The following is a 22,969-nucleotide window of genomic DNA, read 5'->3' on the forward strand; positions in this document are numbered from 1 at the left end:
TGGAAATAAAGAGTAACTTAAGTTTTGAAAGGAACTGTTTCGCTGCGAACCTAGGCAAGTGAAACATATAGTTTTTATAGGTTTATGAGCTAACGCAGTGAACGTGTAGAAGCTGACGTTTCGAGTGACAACTCGTGGCGGACAAAAGAAGACCGCCTAATCGTGGGTAACACGAGAGTGACCTTGTTTTGCGTATCCTACACGCATCTTGTGCCTCCTAAGGGCGTTTTATCTGGTTGGGCGCATTCCTCTCGAACCAAACAATGCCGTAAGCGTTCTCGAAGGTAGCGGGATAATTACAATATTTACCATATTTTTATATTCTATTGAATACATACGCCTCAGGGAATCTGGATTATTTTTCTTGAAGGGAATAATCCTAAATGCCATTCCTTACTAGTTTACTATCAATATTTTAATGTTGGCCTCTAATCTGAAACACTTGTAATCAAGATGCCAGACAGGAATTTTTACAAGTACTTCAAGGATGTCCTTAAAATGACTTTCTTAAAATTGTTCCCATAATAGCCAGCGACTTGGCTCCTAATTAGGTGTGTCCTGGGCCAAAAGTTTTCAATAATTTCAACGCCGCGTTCTATCAGAAGAAGAACCCGTTTTATTCGAGAATAAATTTCCCAAACAGCATAAAATATCAGTTCACATCTGTACTATTTATAATTAGTTATGAAGTAGTGAACACGAGTTATGACTCAGAACGTATGAGCAGCGAAATAAATCCGATTACGTCAGATGTTTTCGACAACGACAGCCAATACTAAAATTTTTTTGACGTCACCAACGATTTACACATTTGCTCCGCGTGAAAGACGAGAATTGAGTTGCATTCGCGGAACAAGTCGTTGAATTTATACTAGAGAGGATGGCGGAAAGCGATCTTGGTAAGATTTTAATTCTAGAACCAATTCTTTAAGATACTAAACTTCAAGAAATGGAAATGGACGGCTTTTGTTGGTATGAATATGCTCGCCTGTACCAAATCACTTAATGGCGGCCGTGAAATACTGTTCTGCTCAATTTCGCAATGATTTTGTCAATGAATTGAGCGGGTGAACAGATATTTGTGCGAATATAAGTTAACTTAAAGCTAGTATTGCGTTGAATTGTGAACATCTTGTTACACCGTCGGTACTAAAAGTAGTGTTTAATTGCACCTTACTGTTAGTTTCCTCGAGCGATTAACAGTGCAAACTCTATCAACGACTTGATAATGTGTTTGTACTGCAGAGTAAATGTAAGCGAAGAAAGGCACTCCTATCCTTAAAATGACCATTTAAGGCATTGTTCCTCGAATAAAGAAAAGAACTCAGGGTTAGGAACGTAATACAAGTTTTTATGAACCTGATCAAACATAATTGGTTAATTTAGCAAGCTCGATCGTTCTCCAAGTTATTGTCAGTGATTGCTCCAATTTCTCTCTCACCTCTTCTTTTTTTAAGTTTTTTTTGCGTTTAATATATCGTCATATAATCCTGCCAGAATCTGATGCAAGCTTTGACATGATTTGAATCGAGTAGAATAGTTATAATATTGAGATATTGTATGTTTAACATGTAAGGTTAGGTTATATGCGGTACTTCTGATGACAGGCAAGTGCGTGACGATCGAACGTTCTATCTCCTTCGTATGTAAGAGAAGATGGAGTAAATGGGGAAAATGACTAAGGGTGACGAAGGAAGTATAGATATGTTTACGTTGTAATTGCAAACGTCCAGCTTTTGACGATCTTGCTCGAACTTTCCGTTTTGTCTGGCATAGATCGTTATCAAATTAAAATTTAGTCCCTCGTAGGGGAAGGAAACAAAATGCAGATTAGTAATTCACAATATCTCTTGTATTTTTTTAGTTTTTTTCAAAGCTGGAAATATTATACACCTTTCATTCTTAGCTGAAGTGGCCTTCTTGATAAGAGAAAAGTTTTAAATACTATGTTGTATTGATCTCAAACTAATTTATTGATTAAGTTATGTTGTGAATTCTATATTTAACATATAATATGTGACTCTTGATAAGATTTTCATTCCTCACCCTTTGTGTGCATAAGTACCCACTCTTACATCTTAAACCTGGCTCTGGTCCAGATTTTCAGGCAGAAGCTATACTTAACTTGGTGGAAATAGCAGCCTTAACGTGTTTTTGCTACATGTACAATTATGCAATCTGCCTGCTAATTCAGCATGTATAAGTACTCATTGTTTCGTGTTACATCTTGCACAGTTTCAGATTTTCACACTCAGACTATGCTATATTTGGTGAAAATAGCAGCTTTCAGATGTTTTTGCTTTATGCAAACTATAGTTCAATATTTTAAGTCACGTTTTGTGCAATATAGACCGTCCTTTTGAAAGATGATCTCCAAAGAGGAATGAAAATAATTTTTTAATGTGGAAAACACCAAAGCAGTGATTGCACCTAAGAAGGAGAGAGCCAGAAAAGGAAAGATAAGATTAATGCTGGTTGAGAATAAAAAACTAGAAAAATTTAGGCAAAATTTTTCAAGATGCACTAGATAAGAGATCTCTTTTTTAGGACTTAGGGACATTGAACCTTTTCAGTGAGTAATAACTGACTTAAGCAAATTTCTCTCTTGACTAGATCTTTCAAAATCTTATGGTACTCTGCGTCATGAACCTCAGCCCTATGTGCCATCAAATCCAATCCACGAGAATGACATTGAAAGGTTACTGTCAGTGGAAAGTGAAGAAATGGAAGGCACATGGTCACGCGTGAAAAAAACTAAAGATGCAGAAGTCTGGAGAAGGGAAGCAAATGAAGAAGGTTTTCCCCCAATTACAAAGGTGCTGTTTAATATATATTACCAGTTCTTAACTTTACTCTCTCTATTGTTTCTCGCACTTGCAGTTGTCTGCTAGAACTACTTTTTAGCTTATGGTGGTTGGGGTTACTGTTGCTTAATGATATGCACTACTAGCTCGGAGGTAAAGAGGCTGGGGTTACCAGTAATGCCAAAATAATGTTGATTTGTTCTGCACTCTTGGACAAAAACATTACTCTCTCAGATTTATGGTGAATGGGTATTGAAATACTCAAAGAATGAATGAGATGAGACTAGCAAATTTCTATCTGGCAAGATTACCAATATGATACTATAAAAAAAAACCTCCTTTCTAGAGGCTTTAAGGACTAGTTCAGAAGGGTTTTTTGATTGGCTGAAGATCATGATTGTGCCTTTGGTTTTACAAGCAAGTGAAGTGTCCATTTGATGGAAATGTGAAACTATTAAAACCTAGTTGTTTTGTTGCTGAATGAAACTTTATTTGTGATTCTTATTTTTCTTAGGCTGTGTTATGTCTAGAAGATGTTCCATTCAAGACAGGTCAGTTCACATAAAAGCTATTCAAGTTTTTTAAATTACTGGAGGATGAAATGCTGTGTGTATGCAATTGTTGAAAGATGTGCTTTCTGATATCTCAGCAGGCTCACTTTTTGCCATGATTTTTTAATGTTATGCTTAATTTTATATCATATGTATGCATAATTTTTCTTGACAGCTGTGAAATTGATGACAGATTGGAAATTGCGACAAGAATGGGACAAAACTGCATCAGTTGTGGATGTTTTGGACAGAATAGGAAACTTCAAAGTGGTTTACAAGTAAGAATATCAAGGCCAGTTATCAGATGTTAAAAAAAACCCTACAGAAGGTTTTTTTTGTTGCAACAATGAAGCAACGTTGTTGGGATGCCTTTTGCCTCAATACTTTCAAAATATTATTCATATATATTCATGTACATACATGAAACCTTTCAGGCAGCTGGTATGTAGGCTGATAATGTCTGCAGTTGAGAGATTGTCCAAAAAACTGAATATTTTGCTGAGAAGCAAAGCTTTGAGGGCAATTGTGAAATTTTGAGAAGAAACTTTCAGCCAAGGATGTTACCTGCTGACATACCATGTAACAGGAAGGAGGTTCTTTTATTTTCCAACCCTCCCATTAACTTTTATATTTGGTGTTCACAGTAAACTTTGTTGTCTCTTTGGTACTTTCTGGAGCATCATTTGAGATCAGCTTTCTTATATCACTTTCACTGAGCTCTTCAAAATGAGTTCATTTTTCTTCCATGTAAAGTAATAAAGATGAAAAAATGAAACTCTCAAGCAGGTTATTATCCTCTTCTTTGTTTTGTTTTGACAGAAATGATCAGAGAACAAATATCATGTAAATGGGGGTAATTGTGTGTTAACTGTTGGTTGATTTTGCACCACATGATGTAAAGTAGCAGACAGAATCACATGAAAATTTTAAGTGATATATCCCCCCCCCCCAAAGCATAGTCAAATTAAACATCTTTCATGTAATTAAAAATCATTCTGTTTCCTGATCAATGTATTTTTTGTAACAATACAGCCGTCTGAAGATGCCTCTGTTTTGTACCAAGAGAGATGTTGTACTGGCATCACTGGAGCGTTATGATTCAGACCAGCATTGCTATATTCTAGCATTGCGTAGCACAGAACACCCTCTCATGAAAGATTCAGTCAAGTCAAACTTTGTGAGGTAAAAAAAGTAACATAAGGTGCTCATGCTAGATGCTTTTACCTTGTTGCATTCAGGCAATTTTTGCCATAGAAAAATTTGAATTGAACCAATCATAATTGGGCAAACTCTGGAACCTCCAACTTTGTATGAGTCAGAGAACCATGTCATGTCAACACTCTTAAGAGACCTTCGTGATCCTGCAGATATGATTAGATCCTGACACTCTTCAGATAATCAGTGTCTGCCTTTAGCTTAAAAGTAAGTGGTAGTGAGTGAAACCCACATTTCTTCCATTTGCTAACACTCAAAACATCAGCTTTGAAACTGTTAATAGTGGCCATGTTATAAACTCAGTTGATAATACCAAATTACCTTGTTACACTCTTGCACTGAAGCAGCATCACAGTTTCTTTATAAACCTACTCCCTTAAAAATTAACTTTGAAGTATTTCTCTTCATTATTTAGGGCTGAGACCATCCTGTCAGGCACAATAATCCGTCCAGTGGATGATGGTTCAACATCTTCTACTGTCACTGTCATTACACAGATGAAACTCATGGGTTCAGCTCCTCAATTCATCAAGAACAGTTATTTGGCCTGTAGCCCTGTGAAACGAATGCAGCTGATGAGGAAGTTTTATCTGAAATGCCAAACTGATGCAGACTTGAATTTGAGTTTGAGTGGCAGTGAGAAAGACATTAAGATGAGTCCATTTATCAGCACTCGCAAGACCAAGTCATCCACGGGAAGTATTAATTTTGTCACAGATGACTAATTATACTTACTAGATTGAAATTAATGGCAAGCTAGGCCAGGTATTTGTAGTTATATTTATTTTCTTTGCAGTATATTTTAAATGTTACTGTGGTATCTTACTGTGAGAACAACTAGTTTCAATTGGGATGTAAATGTATTGTTACGTTTTAAAGTAAAGTTAAAATTAAGTTAGTAATTAGGTTTAATTTTTAATTAATAACAGTCCAACTAATCAAGTGGATGATTGGTCAACTGTATCGTAGAAAGAAGGATAGAGGTCCCCAAACGTAGTTGTATAAATTATTCTCATTGATGATCAGGCTTCAGGAATATTTGAATACTTATTAAGTGATGAATATTTTGAGAGTATTTGACATATACTCTGGCTTGGAGCTACAGTATAAGAAATGTTGATTAATGGATGAGTATGTGTTTTTTTTTCTTATGTGGACTTAGATCACATAGTATGTGAAGTCTAGTCATTTTATTTGCTTGCTTTCCCTTTTTTTGGTACCTCATTACATAGCTTGTTCGAAACTTTTTTTGCAGTTATGTTGCAGTGTACTTTCTTGCTTTGTTGTGATTTTTTTTCTTCTTCAGAGTTCAGAAATCAGTACTGATATTGATATTGAGGGTCAGAGTATCTGTGTCATTAATTCCTATTGACTAATCTCACCGTGGCAGTAGTAAATAGTGTAGAATATTTTTAAGGGAACAAATCATCATTTTGTGATGTACAGGCAGCTTCAAGGTAGAACCTTTCAAACTTGGTGTTTTCTTTGGTAACTACAAACCTTTTTAGGTCTTAGTTTTCGTGCGGTTAGGGGTCAAGCGATTTAATCGGAAATCCTCAATAAAGATTTTATTTGTAAGCTATTCCCTTTCGAGTCACTTTACATCTCTTCCGTTTTAGGAGATAACACGGGGAATCAAGAATTAACCGAACTCATGTCGCGAAATTTCGTCACGTGAACACCACGTGCGACCAAATACTTTGATCCAAAAATAATTGGTCATTCTGTCTCGTGGTCTCGATTACCAAATGCGGTTCGGGAAATGAGCTCATGCTGTTCCTTCCTTTTAACGATCGAAGATCAGACCTGAGAAAAAAAAGCAAATTTCGAGCTTAATAGTGCCTTGGCTTTATTCTCACCTTGAATTTTTCACATATTCCAAAAGTTTCGGCATTACTGCCAAATCTAGTACTCCATAGAAATCTGGAGTGTCCATGATGAAAAGTAAACAGGTGTATATGACATGCACATATATATGGCGATATTTCCCAGCCAGAAGTCAAAGTTTAACTTTCCTTCGCAAGATGTTGTACATTTTACAGTTAACTAATTCTGAGAGTGTCAGATTGTAAACTTTAATTAAAAAATCATCGAACGATCAATTCGTTTAACTTGGTTAAGATGAACCATTTACTTGAAATGGCGTTGGTTTGATGAAGAGCTATGAATCTCTAACTCCCAAAGGTAATTTGCATTTAACTTCTCATTTTGATATCCACACATTTGATATCAAACAGGTTTACGTTGCTAACGTTAACGTTGTTTTCTTGATCTAACACCAAATTCTCGTAACTAATACACGAGGAAATGTATGATAGCGAGAGGGGAGATGTAACAGTCAGGTGTTGGGAGTTGAAGGGTTAAATGTCTTTTGAATTGTTACTTGCGGTGGAACTTTGACCCTATGAAATCACTTGACACGTTTAGGCCAATCTTCACAAGTTTTTCTTTTAAACGAAGCAGGTGCAAAATCGAAATTGATCCCAACTTGCGATTTCCGTGTTGTGGTGCATTTTGTGATGAAAATTGTTTTATATCAGAAAGGCAGTCCGAAAGACACTTGGTCTCATCCTAAACTGTCCAAAGTGTTTTAAATCTTGATGAATAGGAACCTGTTTTTTACGCAGCATTTGCAGTCTTCCTTCCAAAGATCATTGTAATTGATATTCATCCTTGTAAGCAATCTCTGCGATGTGACGATTCCAGCAATTTCTGGCCTTTTTAATATACTATTTAGTCTAATTAAAGTTTTCTTAAAGGTTACAGAGTTGACATTTTTGCTCTTTTACTGACGACGTCTAGATTTGTTAAACTAAAAACTGTACATTAGATTTAGCTATCTGATTCACCTTTATATCTTGTTATACTTGACTTTTATTCGCTGTTATTATAAGCTCAACTGCTGGGATAAAATAAAACATTCTACTTTGAGGGTTGTTTATTAAAATACGAAAGGAGATTTTAAAAACCTTATATTTTTTTTTTCGTCACGTGCGATGTGTAATGCGTGGCAGGTGTTAAGGTGTGATGTGAAGGTCGAAACTGTAATAAAGTTTCGAGATGTACACCGTTCCATTCTCAAAATTGATGAATGGATTTAAGAAGGAGCACATTGGAACAAGTTTGAATTAACCAATCAGTGGCATTTTGAAATAACTCGGCATATTGCTTTTCATCCTACGACTTCCAAGACTGTACCACAAACTTGTTCTCGGCTATATGTGATTATTGTCCCGACCAACAAAAAGGCCAGCGCGTGGGAATCTTTGGAAGAATGTTTGTGACCCTGGGTTTGTGACCCTCCCTTTTCGCTTGTCCCTCTAGTCTTATTGCCTAGAACAGGCAATCACAAATCAGAACTTCTTCTACTAAGCCTTGGCCTAGGAGCGCGTGACACAACTGTGGCCTCAGTCTTGTTTTGACTGCACCTGTATAAGCTGGAACAGGCAGAAATGAAAAGAAAGGTCAAATGCTCACGATTAAAACCCCAACTAAGATTTACTCGAAGTGACAAAAAGCCTACCTCCCATCTTTCTCCACATCTTCCCCTTGTGTGAAGTTTCATCCGTAAAAAGCCAGAATTCGATGAGCAGAGGATTTTTTTCAAGGTCTTGCGTTGCTTTATTTCAAATGAACAACCGCAAGACTAACATAAACGGAGTGTCTTAGTTTATAAAAGAAGGCGCTATGGAAATATTTTAGCATCCACAAGATTGATGGCTCTCGGGGTTACTCTAATCGATCGGAAACCCGCCCAACGGATATGAGTCCGAAACATGTAAACAAAACATCAAGTCCACGAAAGCATTCAAGTTGAACAATTCAAATCGCTGTTCAAGGGTAACTTATGCAGAGGAGCAGCGTACACGTGGCTGTTGTAGACTTTTTTCACCAGTCATTAAAAACGAAGTTCTTTTGTCACGTGTGACTTGAACTTTTTCGGCATGTTGCCTTCGAATGCGCGCATGGGCTCATGATAACCACATCAAAGTGCCGTGATTATTTTTAATAATCATAGCGGCTTGTATGTGTTGCACTTTTCGTAAAGTTTCTCCAAAAGAATACGACAACTAGTCATCTGTCTATACAACGCACTATGATAAACATCTTAATCATGCCTAAGCCCCGACAGGTTCGAGCTTAATATCTCATAAACAATCTTAATCTGTGAGGCATATCATTTTTATCACAAAGAGAAACAAGCACATTCCATCCCAGAATTCCGAGGAGGACGCGCATCACGCAAAGAGGTATTGTCGCTGTCTTCTGCCTGGTGTTCGCGAAAGCATCTCTTTCTTCGAGCCTGGGCAAGGTAGGATGATAAAATTCTCAATTTGAGGGATAAAATGCAAGCGATTTTGTATTTCAAGAGAGGTATTCAGTGAAAACCGAAATCAAAATAGTTTGTATTCGCGTGAGGGTGGTTCGTATTTTAACTTCTACCTCGCGTGCGCGCGAAGTTGATTTCCTGCAATGTACATTTTGGACAAAAAGGTAAATATAAAGAGGAGGTACATACTTCAGGCTGGTAAATATTTGAGCTGACTATAGGCTGCGTTTAGAAATCTCAGCGGGTAAAGAAGTGGAGTTTCCAAAACCACATAATGAATGAAGCGGAAAGAGTCCATAAACAACATATCAGGGAATTCTTGGTTCCAAAACATTAGTTATTGTTCGACGTGTGACTTTTAAATGGTTCTTAATTGTAACGTAATAACTTTGCGGAACAATTTGGGGAATTTAGTCGAAATTTAGCGTGTAAATGCTGGAAAGTGTCGATAATATGATGATATTTTGAAAGATGATTTAAGGACATGAATTCAAAGTGCCTCGATCACGATCGTTCTTTGTAGTTGATCATTTGACCATATCTGCTCTTATATAAGTGTAAACGCCCATGATTTAGAAAACACGCCAATTGAACAACTACAAAGTCCCATTTTCTTTCGAAAACTAATAATAGCGCTTTCTGAAGCAAACGAATTATCTTTACACGTTCGTCTCGCTTCTGAATTTCTGAGAGGTCAATGAGGTTAAACTGAATTTTTACTTGCATTCTGTTCGTAAATATCAATTTCGCTATTCAGTTAGAACTTGTATATTTGGGCTTTAATGAATTTTTAGTCTGAAATAAAAATGTTGATCTCCTGTGACATGAGAAGATTAAAGATTTTCAGCTTAAATTAATCTAGCATATCAAAATGGTCTGACTGTAGGACTGTTCTGATTTCTAGCACTCTCTACATGCCTAGCGTCATATAATTCCGATAATATTCAGATATTTAACGCGCTTGATTGGAAACCATTATTGTTTTGTTTCAGAAACTTTTTACGGTCTTCAGAAAACGAAGAACAAAGAGATCTGATTAAAAATTAAAAGAACTGGTACTTATAAAATAAAGTTGTATTCTAAGGTGCACCTTCTGTAGCTTATTGGCCTCCTGGGAATAAACTGGACCCCGATTTTTTAAATTTCACGAGAAAGTTCCTGGGAGTTAATTATCACAGACATTAATGGAAATTTGGGTTCATTTTTTTTCCTGATAATTAGTTTTCAGAAATTGTTTTTTTCCCATCACAAGATCTTGTTGTCAGCGAGGTCCTACCGGCGTGTTTATGACTGTTTCGCATTTGTTATGACTTGTTTCCGGCGGAGGTTAAAGTCTGTGAGAATTTAATAAGGGGTAGGCTTGTTGTGTACAGTTCTAGAATAAATTGACTAAAAATGCACCATAACACAGGAAAACATGAGAAATTTGCGGTGCTCTAAAATAAATTAATGTTTTAAGAACAGTATTTCAAGTACGTCAGGTGACAGTGACGATCGAAAATCGGCGCCGAGCCAGAAAGTCAAATCGTTGTTAAAATTCAAATAACTACTGTTTGGGTCTGTGTTCATAGTGCATCGTTTTCAGGTTTGTTTCATTTTTGCTATAAATGTTCCACTGATAGTTGATTTGTTTTAAAGCTTTCTCGTTGGCTGGCTGATTACTATTGTCAAACTTATATTTTCTGATAGAAAGAGCCATGGGCACAGTCGTAGAAACATCGTACACGGTGGAAACCATTCCAGGTGAGTTCTCTCCTCAACTGAATATTTTGCAGTCAGAGTAACTCTTTAATGAGCCAGATTCGTCGTTCATCGTAATCTTCAGCCGTTTTTGTGTTTTGATACTCCTTTTCAAATTTTTATGTTTTGTCAGTGTAATATTGTAGTATTAATCAAAATATATATTCCATCACTCTTTTACACTGAAAACCACCGGAGTACATCACCATGCTGAAGTTAGTGATTATGTTTTGCGATATCTCCTAAATCTATTATCGGCAAGTCGATTCAAACACGACAAACTTGTTCCTTCTTTGAAAATAACGCCTCATTGAAACGAAAGAACCAGGCATTTCGTGGAACAAACAGAGAAATCATTTACCGTGATACCGTTGAAAGGACAACAATTCCCCATTTCAACAGCATCATGCTGTTCATATTTTTTCAAGAGTTCATTTAATCCACTTAAAGAAGTTAGGAAGGTCTTAGTAACAAAATAAATGTTAAATTTAGAATTTTATTTAGAGGGATTGAAAATTGCATCGAGAGGTACGAGCTGTGGTAATTCGAATGGCAATGGTTTAAAACATGCAACTTTCGCTCCTTATTTAAAGTTTATAACGTTGGAATTTTGCCACATTAAAATCTTAACATATATTTTCTTGGCAACAGAGCAAAAATTGAAACTCATATCATGATGACTCAAAATTGTCACGTATTTTTAACCCTTGTCTTTTAGGTTTGATTCGAGTTGCAAAATTGCAGCAAACAATTGGATTCTTCATATCTTGTCTTTCAAATGAAACCAACAGTTTCTGTTTGCCTTTGGAAAAAGCGAAAGGGAAATATAATCTTGTAGGGTTTTTTGTAATTCAGATGCAAATTTTCTGCACCAGTGCAAGTATATTGGCATACAATGAAATCATTATACCAATTAGTAAACATGACTCGAGTTTATTTATTCAGAAATGAATACTTTTATTTTTTTTTTAACTATCTTTAAAGGATATGGGGCTCAGTTATTTGTAGGATCATCAAAAATAAACATTTTTGTGTCTTTGTGGCTAAAACACCAGAACACCCTAATGGAGTATTTTAATTAATTTAACGACTCTTGTTCCGCTGTTTATTCTTCCATCTCCTTCTTTCTTTAATTTCTTCCTCAATGTTTTCAGGAGGTGAGCCTCTTGGAGTGGAAAATGGAGCTATAGCGGATAACTGTCTCACTGCTTCCACATTCTCAGGCCACGCGCCTCCACATTTAGCCCGTTTAAACGGGCCTTCGGCCTGGTGCGCTGGAAAAGCAACCGACTGCTATTTGCAAGTAAGAATCTGTAAAAAATATTGTTTTCAGTCTGCCACACATGAGTCTCTCAGAAAATTTGACCAATCTAAGGAAAATACTGGTGTTCTCTTGTGAGAGGTGTAAGGAACTTTTCAGACTTTACCGAGATTGAAACCTCTGACGCCAAAAGATGTATATGTTTCTTAGGGCGAAATATCATCGTTTTGCTATCTGTGTTAACCTTAATAAACTTGAGGAATTGTTGACAATGGAGTGGTTGTCAAGACGAAGAGCGCAATTTTTACTTCATCACCTAACTTCGAAGATTCAACTTATTATGGAACAAGAGAATGTAAAGTTTATTTGTAATGAAATTATTACCAGAATGATAACAAATAAATGTTCCTACATAGCTAACATCTTGGGTGGAGGAGGTCTTTTCCACGAGCCTTCACTTCCTTGGGCTGTCTGTGTCTCTCTCGGTCTCTAAATCTTTTAACTGTTTGAAACTCATCTGTTTATTAATTTTTCTCTCTATTTCCTTGAATTAGGTTGATCTTGGAAGCCTTCATTTGCTGTGTGGTGTAGCAACACAGGGAAATCCAGGTGGAAACAGAGATTACGTCAAACGATATAAACTTCTCTCCTCCTCAGACGGCGAGAGCTGGGATACGTATGAGGAGAATGGAAACGATGTAAGTTCTTTCGCTGTTTTCTTTCATTTTCTTTGTAAAAGTCCATCTTAAAGTTGAAGAGCGTTGGGTGACATTATAATGTACTACTGCGGCGGTCATTTTCTCGACACTGACAATAATTGACCGTGAACAGCGTTTGGAAAAAACCGTGACCTTTCGTTAATGATTTATTTTCAACCAGGTATTCTAAATGACGGTTTGAAACCATTTCTTGGATCTTTCTTGCTATGACAAGAGATTTCCTTGAAGGTGAAAATTCAGTAAGAGGAAAAGTTTGTCTAAGAACAGTAGACACAACTGAACCGCTTGATAATTCCGTGTTTGAAAGCCAACAGCAAGCGCATGGCTAATTTGCATACTGGGACTTTTCATCGCCCTAATTGTTCTCTATGATTTAATCCTATTGTTCATTCACGGAATTAAATTGCATGAGAACAACCAAGCCACGTCGTCAGTTGAATTTATAGTCAAAGCAGACCATTGATCAGGGTTTAACTTTGTGTTGTTCGTTTTTAAAGACTATCGACGGAAACTCCAATAACTGGGGCATAAACAAGAAGGAATTGGACAAAGAGATCATCACTCGATACGTGAGGTTTTGCCCAGTCGACTGGTACTGCTGGCCATGCATGAGAGTTGAATTGTATGGAGCTGCACTCAACATAGGAGGTGAGATCTACATCGTGGTTCCCTCAGTTACTCATGATTGCACTTAGTAACTAAATTATAAGCAGTTTTATAGGGAGAAAAAACGGAAACATCGTAGAGAATGAATTATAATAAGCCTAACACTGTAAAGTTCATACACAGCAAATCGGCGTGAAATGCGTTTCTTATCGGACGGATTAGGAGTATATAAGTTTCCCTTTGATGGTTCAACGACTTGACTTATTAGTGTCTAGTTCTGTTCGGACTCAAACGTTACAACAAACTACTTCTTGCCGATGATTGCAGATCAGGGTGAATTGAGGGTGAATTTTAAAATCAGAGTTAGAAAATGCACTATATTCAAATAAACAGAATGTCGCAAATAGAGTACGAGTTCAAACAATTTACGACTGGGCGGGTTAAAAGGAAGAAAATAGAAGCGGTTTCACGAACAAGTATTGTTATGGGTTAGATTCGGCAAGCTTGGTCTTTTATGATGGAATCATTTGTTTACATCAAATTTTTTTGTACTTTTAATCACCCGCTGTGATTGCTCGGTAAGTGTTCGGCTTGAAATGCTTAATAAAAGCTGGGATTTAAAGCTTAGCTCCATGTTTACATTTGGATACAGGTAGTTTTATCTGAGGAGATGAAAAATGATAGAGAAAATGTCCCTGTCGCGGTGATGATCTACAAAATAATTTAAAAGAAAAATACTCTTCAGAAACGTTTTATTGATAAATTTACATGTTCCTCTTTTCGATAAGCTTACAAAGAACATCACATTTGTAGATTGTAGTCCTTTCAACAAGCTCTTTCGCAAGCAAAAAACTTGGTCACAAACTGAATGATCTGTTTGATAAACTATTAGCACGTGCTTGTAATGTGATCCAGGTCAAAAAGAAAGTAGCTGCACGTAGCACTGGAGGAAACAAATATTCAACTGTTTCTCGGCGTCAAAACAAGTGATAATAAGAGATCATTGTTATGTTGTGTTCGACTGTCGGGTCTTTACTTATAATGTCCATAGGTTAAATTAATTTTTATGTTGCCAGGCAGTTCTTAGAAAAAATGTAATATTTACGCTCCGAACGGCTTGCAATGAAAATATTAACAATGCACCTTTGCGGAATCGAAGAAAAGTAACTCCCACACTTGTATTGTGAGTCCTGTATAATTAGTATTTTATAGGATCGGTCACAATATTTCCTTCTACGGCCATCTCACTGCCACCTGTTTTGACAATAACAAGGCGCGGTTACTTAGCAGATAATTTTTCTATTCACAAAGTTCGACTTTCTTGATCCTTCTGGGGAAAATTTCTAGATCGAAATATTCATATTCTTAGCATTTGAACATTTAGTTCAATTTGGGTGAGTACATCTTTTAGGTGGAGAGTTTTTCCTTGTCTTTTATATGATCAGATTTTGAAAACGGTTCGAGTCTTTTGAAAATTGCTTTTCAAAATATTCACTTTCGAAAAGCATAAACGAGGTATACAAAGCTTCTGTTCTTGATTTTGAGTGGTGAATCACATCATTTGTAAGAGCTACTACAGTTTAAATATTTTCGGTATAACTTGACTTCATTGTAATTGTAACCAAGAAACTTGAAGAGTGTATGACTGAATTGACAGATTCATATCGAATTTACCCATTCTGAGGCAACATTTTCATGTTAAACGAGTGGTATATCGCTAAATTTTGAAGGTGCCGATTTTGTTTCGTTTTTTCTTTTCAGCAAATTTTCAGTTTATTCGTGTGAGATTTTTGATTTTTCTTGTAGTAATCTCACTCATTCCCGATGTTTTGTATTTATATAGTTGAGGTGAACAAATTTCTATTAATTTATTTCTTTCTTTCCCAGACGGATTTCAAACAACTCAGTCCGATGGTGATGGAAGTTATGTTGTAGGTAAGCGAGGGATTTTTACTGAATAATTTGCAAGGAAATAAGATTGTAATCCCATTCGTTTTGAATATTATTGTTTTGACTACTCAGATCAATAAAAATTTCACTCAGTTACTGTGTATCGTAGTTCGAATGGCTTTAAGCAACAAATATGTCTAAAATTTGCATTTCGATATGATTATTATCGGAACAAAGATCACAATATTTCGTTGCTATGGATGTTATATTTGTTCGTCTTAGACATGAAACGCCCCTTGATGAATCTCAATTCATTCAGGCTCCAATACTTTCTTTTGGGTACCCGACGCCAGTCTTCAAACTGTGAGGGGGTCACAGAAGAGGTCTTTCGACTTAAACTTCCCGGCCAGACAAAATTAAAACTTTAGCGAAACGTAGCTCTAATCTATAGCACCTTTATGTACAAAAGAATATATCTTTTTATATGATTCGGAGCCTTACGAGCGTTCCAGATAACCTTTCAACGTTTAGTTTCCCGCCATTTGGTGGCGACAGGTGATTTGTTTCGCGCGTCTTGTGCTCATTGGTTATCACTCATGCAAATCACTTTATTTCATAGAGAAAGTTTTGTATACAACTGTTGAGACACGTGTTGAGGAGAATGGCGAGCCAGACGACGACTCGCTGAAGGAACAAGAGAAACAGATAATCCGAGAGGCAAAGGAAAGGCAGCGAATTGAAGAAGATCAACAGAACAGATTGGAAGAAATTCAACTGATTATTGAGCAAGAAGAAGTTAAGAGAAAGCCATCCAGCGGAGATATGGATGAGAAAGAACGAAGGGAAGCTGAGGCGCGAATCCAGTTGGTTCTCAATGAAGAAAGAGCATTAGAGCGGCGAGAAAAACCTGATGGACAAGATGTACCACCACAAATGAATAACATTGAGAAGGACAGAAACGAACGGGTAACAAAAGAATACAGCAGAATCGATGAAGAGCATCGAAAACGAATGGAAGCGCTTAGTGCGATACTGAATGAAGACGAAGAACGGAGGAAGAGAGAGAGAGAGGAAAGACGGTTAGCTGAAGAGGAGGCGAGGAAAAAGAGAGACGAAGAGAGACGAAAACAGGAAGAAGAAATCAGGCGAAAGCGTGAAGAAGAAAGAGTTAAGTGGGAAGAGGAACATCGAAAATGGGAAGAGGAGAGGAAAAAACGAGATAAAGAATTGGAAGCTGTGTTAGAGGAAGGAAGGAGAAGGCGAGCTGAAGAGAAGCGGAAACGAGAAGAGGAATTGAAAAAAGCGAGAGAGGAGGAGAGAAAGAAACGGGAGGAAGAAAGGAAAAAACGTATGGATGATGAGATGAAGAAGCTGGAAGAACAAAGAAAAGAAAGGCAAGCAAAATGGAATAGCAGGACTGAAGTTTTCATTCCTGAAAAGAAGGACGCCGTAGACAATAAAAATCGACAAGATGAGAAAAAAAAGATAGAGGAAGGATGGATCAAAAGGGTTGAAACCCCACGCAAAGTTGAGGAAGAAATGAAACGATTCAGAGACGAAGAACGAAAACGCCTTGAAGAGGAAAGAAAAAAGTTGTTGGAGAAGGAAATTGAAGAGGTAGAAGCAGAAAAAGAATTTAAATCGGAGATTAGAGTTTTAAGGCAAGAGAGACCCGAAACCGTAACCAAAGTGTCTGTGGCAACCATTCAGTTAGTCCCTGGAGGGGACCCCGAGGAGGAAAAGCGAAGGATTGAGTGGAGAATGCAGAAAATTGAACAGGATCGCTTACTCAGAGAGGAAGAAGCTAAGAAAAGACAAGAAGAAGCTGAAAGGAAGAGGAAAGAAGACGAAGAACGGGCAAGGCAAGAGGAAGAAAGCAGACAGAGACAACAGGAAGAAGAGAAAGAGAGGCGTCGGGAGGAATTAAGGTTACAGAAAGAGGCCGAAGAGAGACAGAAGAGAGAAGAAGCGGAACATAAGCATCGAGAAGAAGAAGAACGTCGACTCAAAGCGCTCGATGAAAGAAGGAAACGATTAGAAGAGGAAAGGAAGAAACGAGAGGAGGAAGAACGAATCTGGAAACGCGAACTCGAAGAAAGAAAGCAACGTGAAGATGAAGAAAGGCGTAAACAGTTGGAGAGCAAGAAGCTTAAGCGCCGTAGTATTGAGCGAAAGAAATTTGAAGAGGAAGAAAAGAAGAAGCTTGATGACATTGAACGGAAGCGGATTGAGGAAGAAGAAAGAGAGCGAGCAGAAGAGGAACGAAGGCGACGTGAAGAGAGAGAAAGGTGGAAACTAAAGCAAATGGAACGAAGAAGGAGTGGAGAGATTTACCGACAAAAAAGTGAAGAAGACATACGAAGAAGAGAAGAGAGGTCTTCAATTAAAGACAGGGAAAGGAAAAAGAGAGACAGCAGAAGTTTTGAAACCAAATGGATGTTTATAAATGGCGAGAGAACAGAAGTACCAGGTAAACCTATTGTTACCATTGTCAAGGACCCATAACAATCTCGGGACAGTGCTACTTTAGCTAACAATACTCCTTCCTTTTTGGTACTCCTCTATCTAAGCTTAGTGATATCTGTCTTATATGGGGGCGATATTCAAACTTGTCGTTGGAGGGTTTAAGGTTGGAGGGGTGTGGAGAAAAGGAGCGATTGGTCAGCTCTCCTTATTCCTAAGTATGACCAATCTCTAAATAGAGAACACTAAAATATTCACAAATTTGTTGAAAAAATCAACACTAAATTCTTTACTGAAGACTTGAAAAACGGGAATCGATGGCCGAGAAGCCAACTCACAGCCAAAGCAATTTCTTATTATGAGCGTAGTTGACGATAAGGAATCTAATTTCATGTACTTGCGCCAATTGACGGTAACAGAACAATCTTTGTTTTCAATAGTAAATGAATCATTCGTATCGACAACAAGTCTTCCAATTCAGAGCGAGCCTCCTGATGTTTTCGAAGATGAGTCGCCCAGCAGTAGTTACAGTGTAACGGTCAACACCGTGTCTACGAAAACTATACAGAGGAGCCGCAGTTTTGATTACAAGGTAAATGGTAAATCTCCCCCCCCCCCTCTCCCAGACATGCGATCTTTCGTCGTGGCCGTCAGATCATTACTCTCACGGAAACAAGCGAACCAGCAAAGCAATTTAGTGGGAATGAAACGGAAATTATATTACAGTAGTTTATTAACTACATGAATTTTGATTGGGAGGTATTTTAGTGGAAGAGGGAGCGGTATGCAGGGAGGGTGGGTAAGGATGCATGTTTCATTATCTCCTTGACGTTTTCATAAACTAAGCATCTTAAAGTGGGTGATATGTTGGTGTGAATAAGGGATATTCTAACAGCACACTCGTTTCTTATTTGTTCTTCATTCTGTTTTGTTGAAGGATTCAAGACAAGTCCCCATCATCCGTAGCAGCAACATGTACGCATCTGAGAGACATATAAGAACTGTTTCTCAGTTGTCTTTAAAAGAAGAGGTAGTGCCATACAGATCTCAGCCTCGCTGCGATCACCTTCTGCCCACAGATCCTTCCGTTCAGGAGGCAGTAGGTACGCTATAAACTTATTTCATCGTCGTCTAAGGGGCGTCAATAATTCTAACCCTTCTTTCGTCGTAATGGTATTGTACAACTAATTTTATTGGTTAGTGTTGCAAGACTTTTGGTATTTGAAAATCTTGTACCACGTTTAAGGGCCTTTTGAGAATTCTTGTAGCCAGCTGGAAATCACTTATTTAGCCGTTCCATCCCATTATTGTATTATATTAGTATTCAAGAAAGTATTTCATTAGATTTCTTACTGACTCACCCATGGTAAGCATGAATCATTGTCTCTTTGGTGAAGTCTGAATACCAAATAAATATGTAAAAATTTTGACTCGTGTCGTGTTATTACTTTCAGAGATGAGCTTTTTCGACAAATATGAAGAAAATGAGGGTACGTTGAGACCATTTCCCAGCTGGTACGGAGGGCTGGACATGGGAAGTTTGCCTCATCTTTATTCACCCACAAATCCCATCGAAGACTCCGACATAGATCGACTGCTGAGCATAGAGAACGAGGGCTTGAAATCTTGGAAGCGTGTGAAAAAATCTGGAGAGTTGGAGGTCTATTCACGCAAAGGGCTGGAGCGAGGCAGTCCGCCTGTTACCAAGGTAACCGTCATAATTGTAACTTTTTGAGTATCGCTAGATGTTAATCCTGGGTTCATAAAACTTCACTAAGTTTTAGAGCTTGGTTCTGTTACAGTAATTAATGGATAAATAGAGGCTGATAAAAATCATTCAGGTTTGAGCTTTTTGTTAATGACAATGAACGTCATAATGATTTATTTCTTTTAATTTTACAGGCAGTGATGGTCTTAAAGGATATTCCGTACAGAGACGGTGTGTAACGTGTTACAAACACTTTTATTATATAAGCTGTTGTGTTCGACAAGGATTACTAGTCCTGAGAAAGGCCGAAACTGCATACGTGAAAAATTACGTTAAATTTTATGTGTTTGATATCGCCAATCAGCTGCGGACATGTCACTCGCCTTTTACCCACTCTGTCGGGTTGATGAATGAATGGAAAAGCTTTCATTATTCTCAATTCAAGGTCGTTTGTCGAGTTTTCTTGTCAGTAAGGGCCTATGGTTTTCTTGTAGATATAGAATTTCTCCTCTTGTGTTTAACTCGAAGAGAAATACAATATTTGCGCACGCCCATGTGATTTTCGCTCTGTATTCACTTTTCTCGAACAGAGGACTTGGGAATCCTCTGAAGTTGGACACATTTATTGATTATACTAGCGAGAACAATCCTGTTGAATGAAATTAGGAGATCCTCGCAGCTAAGAACACTACTGAAACGAGTAGTTGTAAATAAGAGCTGAAAAAAACTAGCTCCCAGTTGGCTTGTTAGCTCAATTGGTAGAGCGCTGCACCGGTATCGCAGAGGTCATGGGTTCAAATCCCGTACGGGCCTGAATTTTTTTTCAGGTCCTATTTACAACTACTCGTTTCAGTAGTGTTCTTAGCTGCGAGGATCTCCTAATTTCATCTCTCCACCGCAGTGCAAATATGTGAATTTTCATATATCTAAAATCTTTAATCCTGTTGAAAATACTATCAATTTTTTTTCTGGAGTTTAGAGTTTGAGCATCCATTGCTAACTGTTACTCAAACATTTCCTTTTAGCTATTGACTTAGTTTCTGACTGGGATGAACGGACCAAGTGGGACAAAACATTTGACGGTGTCTCATTTCTGGATCAGATGGCGGACTTTAAATTCTTGAAATGGTGAGTTTAAGAGCCTAATGGGAGGTAAATTCAATCTGCTGAACTGAAAAAAAATGGAAAGGGGGTATTAATATTCAAATAATGTCTTTTTTTACTTTATGTTCTCACCACACTTGTTTATTCATAGCTATCAGAAGAAGAAACATCGATGTGTGGTGTTGGCCACCTTAGATCGAGAAGATGAAGAACCGTACCACGCATGCGCTTGGAAAGGAGGCACCCATCCGAGTGTTCCTGGGGAGGATAACAAGCTCAATGTAATGAGGTAATAGTACTGGTAATTTGTTGATTTGCTCAAGAATTCCGTTCTTATATTTAGAAGATGAATAATTCATTGATTGGTTGAAGTTTTTTAATAAGAAGCACTTGCCATTTTGTTTCCATCGCTAATAACAAGTTTCCCCGCCTTGAATCTACAGGAGCTTATATTGATAATACTTGCAGATTCTGTTTTCCATTGCAAATAATAGTTAGGTTAGGTGTTTTTGACACATCCATTCAATTGTGTTCCCTCTTTAGACTGGAGACAGGTATCTGTGGAGCCATTATCCGCCCTTATCACGATGCTACCAGATCCTCGAAAATCACAATAATCACACAGGTACGAGGCTCTATTCCCAGTCCTCTGAAGAGCACGTTCTTGACGGGTAACCCAAGCAAGTGGCTGATTTGGCTCAAAAAACATCACGATACACGAGCTAAGGACATCGTGGAGAAAGAGAACGAAGATGATTCCAACAAAGACGAAGCCTCTTCTGTTTCATCCAGGTCGGAAAAACAGGATTAACGAGTATTGGGGAAGTTTCTTAAAATCTTGCTCCTTTAATGATATTCTCTATCGATTACTTATTAAGAGGAAATTTTTTAGAACATTGTAATCTAGCTGTTTATTTTTTACAATTTTAAGGTAATGCTTGGCAAAATTTAAAAAAAAAAAAACAGTCTTGGCTCGCAGCAGTTGAAAACTCGCGTGTAATCAAAACCGCATTGTTATAGAGGTAGTTTTTAAACATTTCCATATCTATTGTAATAGAAATCATTGTCTTTTCTTATTGTTTTTTTTCTGAAATTTTCTCTAAAAATTGACAAGTGATAGTACTATAAGCAGCGGTCAGCGGTAAGGTCAAATTAGGTGTACGTATGCAAGGTTCAATTACGTATTAAGGAATGATCACGTGCGTTCCACGACCCGAAGCTTCCGTCCCGTTCAGTTTTGGAACATACTAAATGCGAATAGCAGAGGTGCCAATTTTAAAACGAGTAAATTAAAAAGGGTTAGCTTGGCTGATAAAGGAAAAAAAGAAAAGATAGTATTTTAAAGAGTTATTACAATCTGAATGAATCTCTAAGGATCTACTTCAACTGTCACAAACTCAGCCTTATTATCAAAATGTAACTTTTGCACACATTAGATTAGCTCTTGGCTTTGATAACTTGAATCCTTTCTAACGCTGTGGCTCTTCATAGGACACCAGAAATATGTTACATAAATTAACACCTACACCTCGCATCATATTTGTATCTTAGATTAGTGACAAGTATCTAAATTCTCCTTACAGCATCATCCCTGAATCACACACTAAGGTCATGAGAATAATGAAAATAATCAACAACCACAGAAGTTCTGAATCGTTAAGCTAATTCTCCTCGTCAGCACCTTAGGAAATGTATAGAGAACAGTATGGAGAATATGCATACTGATGTTGGGGTGTAAAGGGTTACGAGCAGCTGTAGTTATTTAAAGTCGCCTAGTTTATCATGTTGTGGTAAATAAGAGTCTTGTGGAATCTTGCATTGGTAGAGAATAATTGTCATTAAGATTATTGGATCGACATCGGTGTCTGAACAACTGCACACCTACCCTCCCCTAACGGAACATTAACCCCAACTTGATGTCAGCTGCAGTTGACTGTTGTTGGGTGTGGAGAGGGGTAAGCACGCAGTTGCTCAGATATTGACATTGATCCAGATTATTCACAGGTAATTGATTAAGGTGTAATGTGTATTTAATGAGTAGTATTTTTTACATGAGAAATGAAAATATCTGAGCTGTTAATCACAAGATGTGCGTACTTAACACCTTGGGCTAGACTTTCATAAAAGAGTACGGAATCAAAGCTTCAATCTCGCAATCTTTTTCGTAACATTGCTACAATTAATTAATTATGCATTTTGCAGTTCTTGTGGAAGATGATTATTAAAGTGCCAGTCCACGCATTTTGTTTAGTTCATATCCAAGGTTCCCCTTGCTCAGTCAAATGCTTTACAATTTGACTTTATATGAGATGTGGAGGAATAGTCGATGAGCCATAATGAGTAGCAAAAGTCTTGGCACTCTCAGCTCAAATAGATGAACTTTATGAATTTTTTAATAAGTTTAAAGTATCTCCCCCGTATCAACGATGCCGGGTGTTACGAAATGGTCAGATACTTTAAGCAATATTATTTGGGGGGAGGGGGGGGGGGAATTATTAGGGATTAATTACAAGATTTCTGTCAAGTATGTCGAGTGAAGGGTTGTCGACCGCCCAGTGAGGGGAAGGTGTGTCAACTA

General features: G+C 37.5%; 2 protein-coding genes across 4 annotated transcripts; both read left to right on the top strand.

Moving 5' to 3' along the window:
• Positions 1–748: 748 nt before the first annotated feature.
• Positions 749–7,538, top strand: LOC113666865 (uncharacterized). The gene is made up of 6 exons (XM_027182663.2): positions 749–899; positions 2,614–2,816; positions 3,319–3,355; positions 3,531–3,633; positions 4,388–4,537; positions 4,986–7,538. Exons 1-6 carry the CDS (start codon positions 881–883, stop codon positions 5,293–5,295), a joined length of 822 nt encoding a protein of 273 aa, XP_027038464.2. The 5' UTR covers positions 749–880; the 3' UTR covers positions 5,296–7,538.
• Positions 7,539–8,137: 599 nt separating this feature from the next.
• LOC113666882 (uncharacterized) lies at positions 8,138–22,632 on the top strand. 3 transcript variants are annotated; one of them, XM_027182682.2, is made up of 14 exons: positions 8,138–8,882; positions 10,590–10,643; positions 11,795–11,943; positions 12,456–12,599; positions 13,118–13,268; positions 15,114–15,161; positions 15,736–17,586; positions 18,020–18,171; positions 18,517–18,682; positions 19,034–19,287; positions 19,482–19,518; positions 20,313–20,415; positions 20,543–20,680; positions 20,935–22,632. In XM_027182682.2, exons 2-14 carry the CDS (start codon positions 10,598–10,600, stop codon positions 21,200–21,202), a joined length of 3,507 nt encoding a protein of 1,168 aa, XP_027038483.2. In that variant the 5' UTR covers positions 8,138–8,882; positions 10,590–10,597; the 3' UTR covers positions 21,203–22,632. The 3 variants fall into 3 exon arrangements, with proteins under 3 accessions (XP_027038483.2, XP_027038481.2, XP_027038480.2); XM_027182680.2 differs by having other exon boundaries at positions 8,804–9,064; XM_027182679.2 differs by lacking the exon at positions 8,138–8,882 and adding an exon at positions 10,236–10,485.
• Positions 22,633–22,969: the final 337 nt, after the last annotated feature.

The sequence above is a fragment of the Pocillopora damicornis genome, chromosome 3 (genome assembly GCF_964200805.1).
Source record: "Pocillopora damicornis chromosome 3, jaPocDami1.2, whole genome shotgun sequence".
NCBI classification, from domain to species: Eukaryota; Metazoa; Cnidaria; class Anthozoa; order Scleractinia; family Pocilloporidae; genus Pocillopora; species Pocillopora damicornis.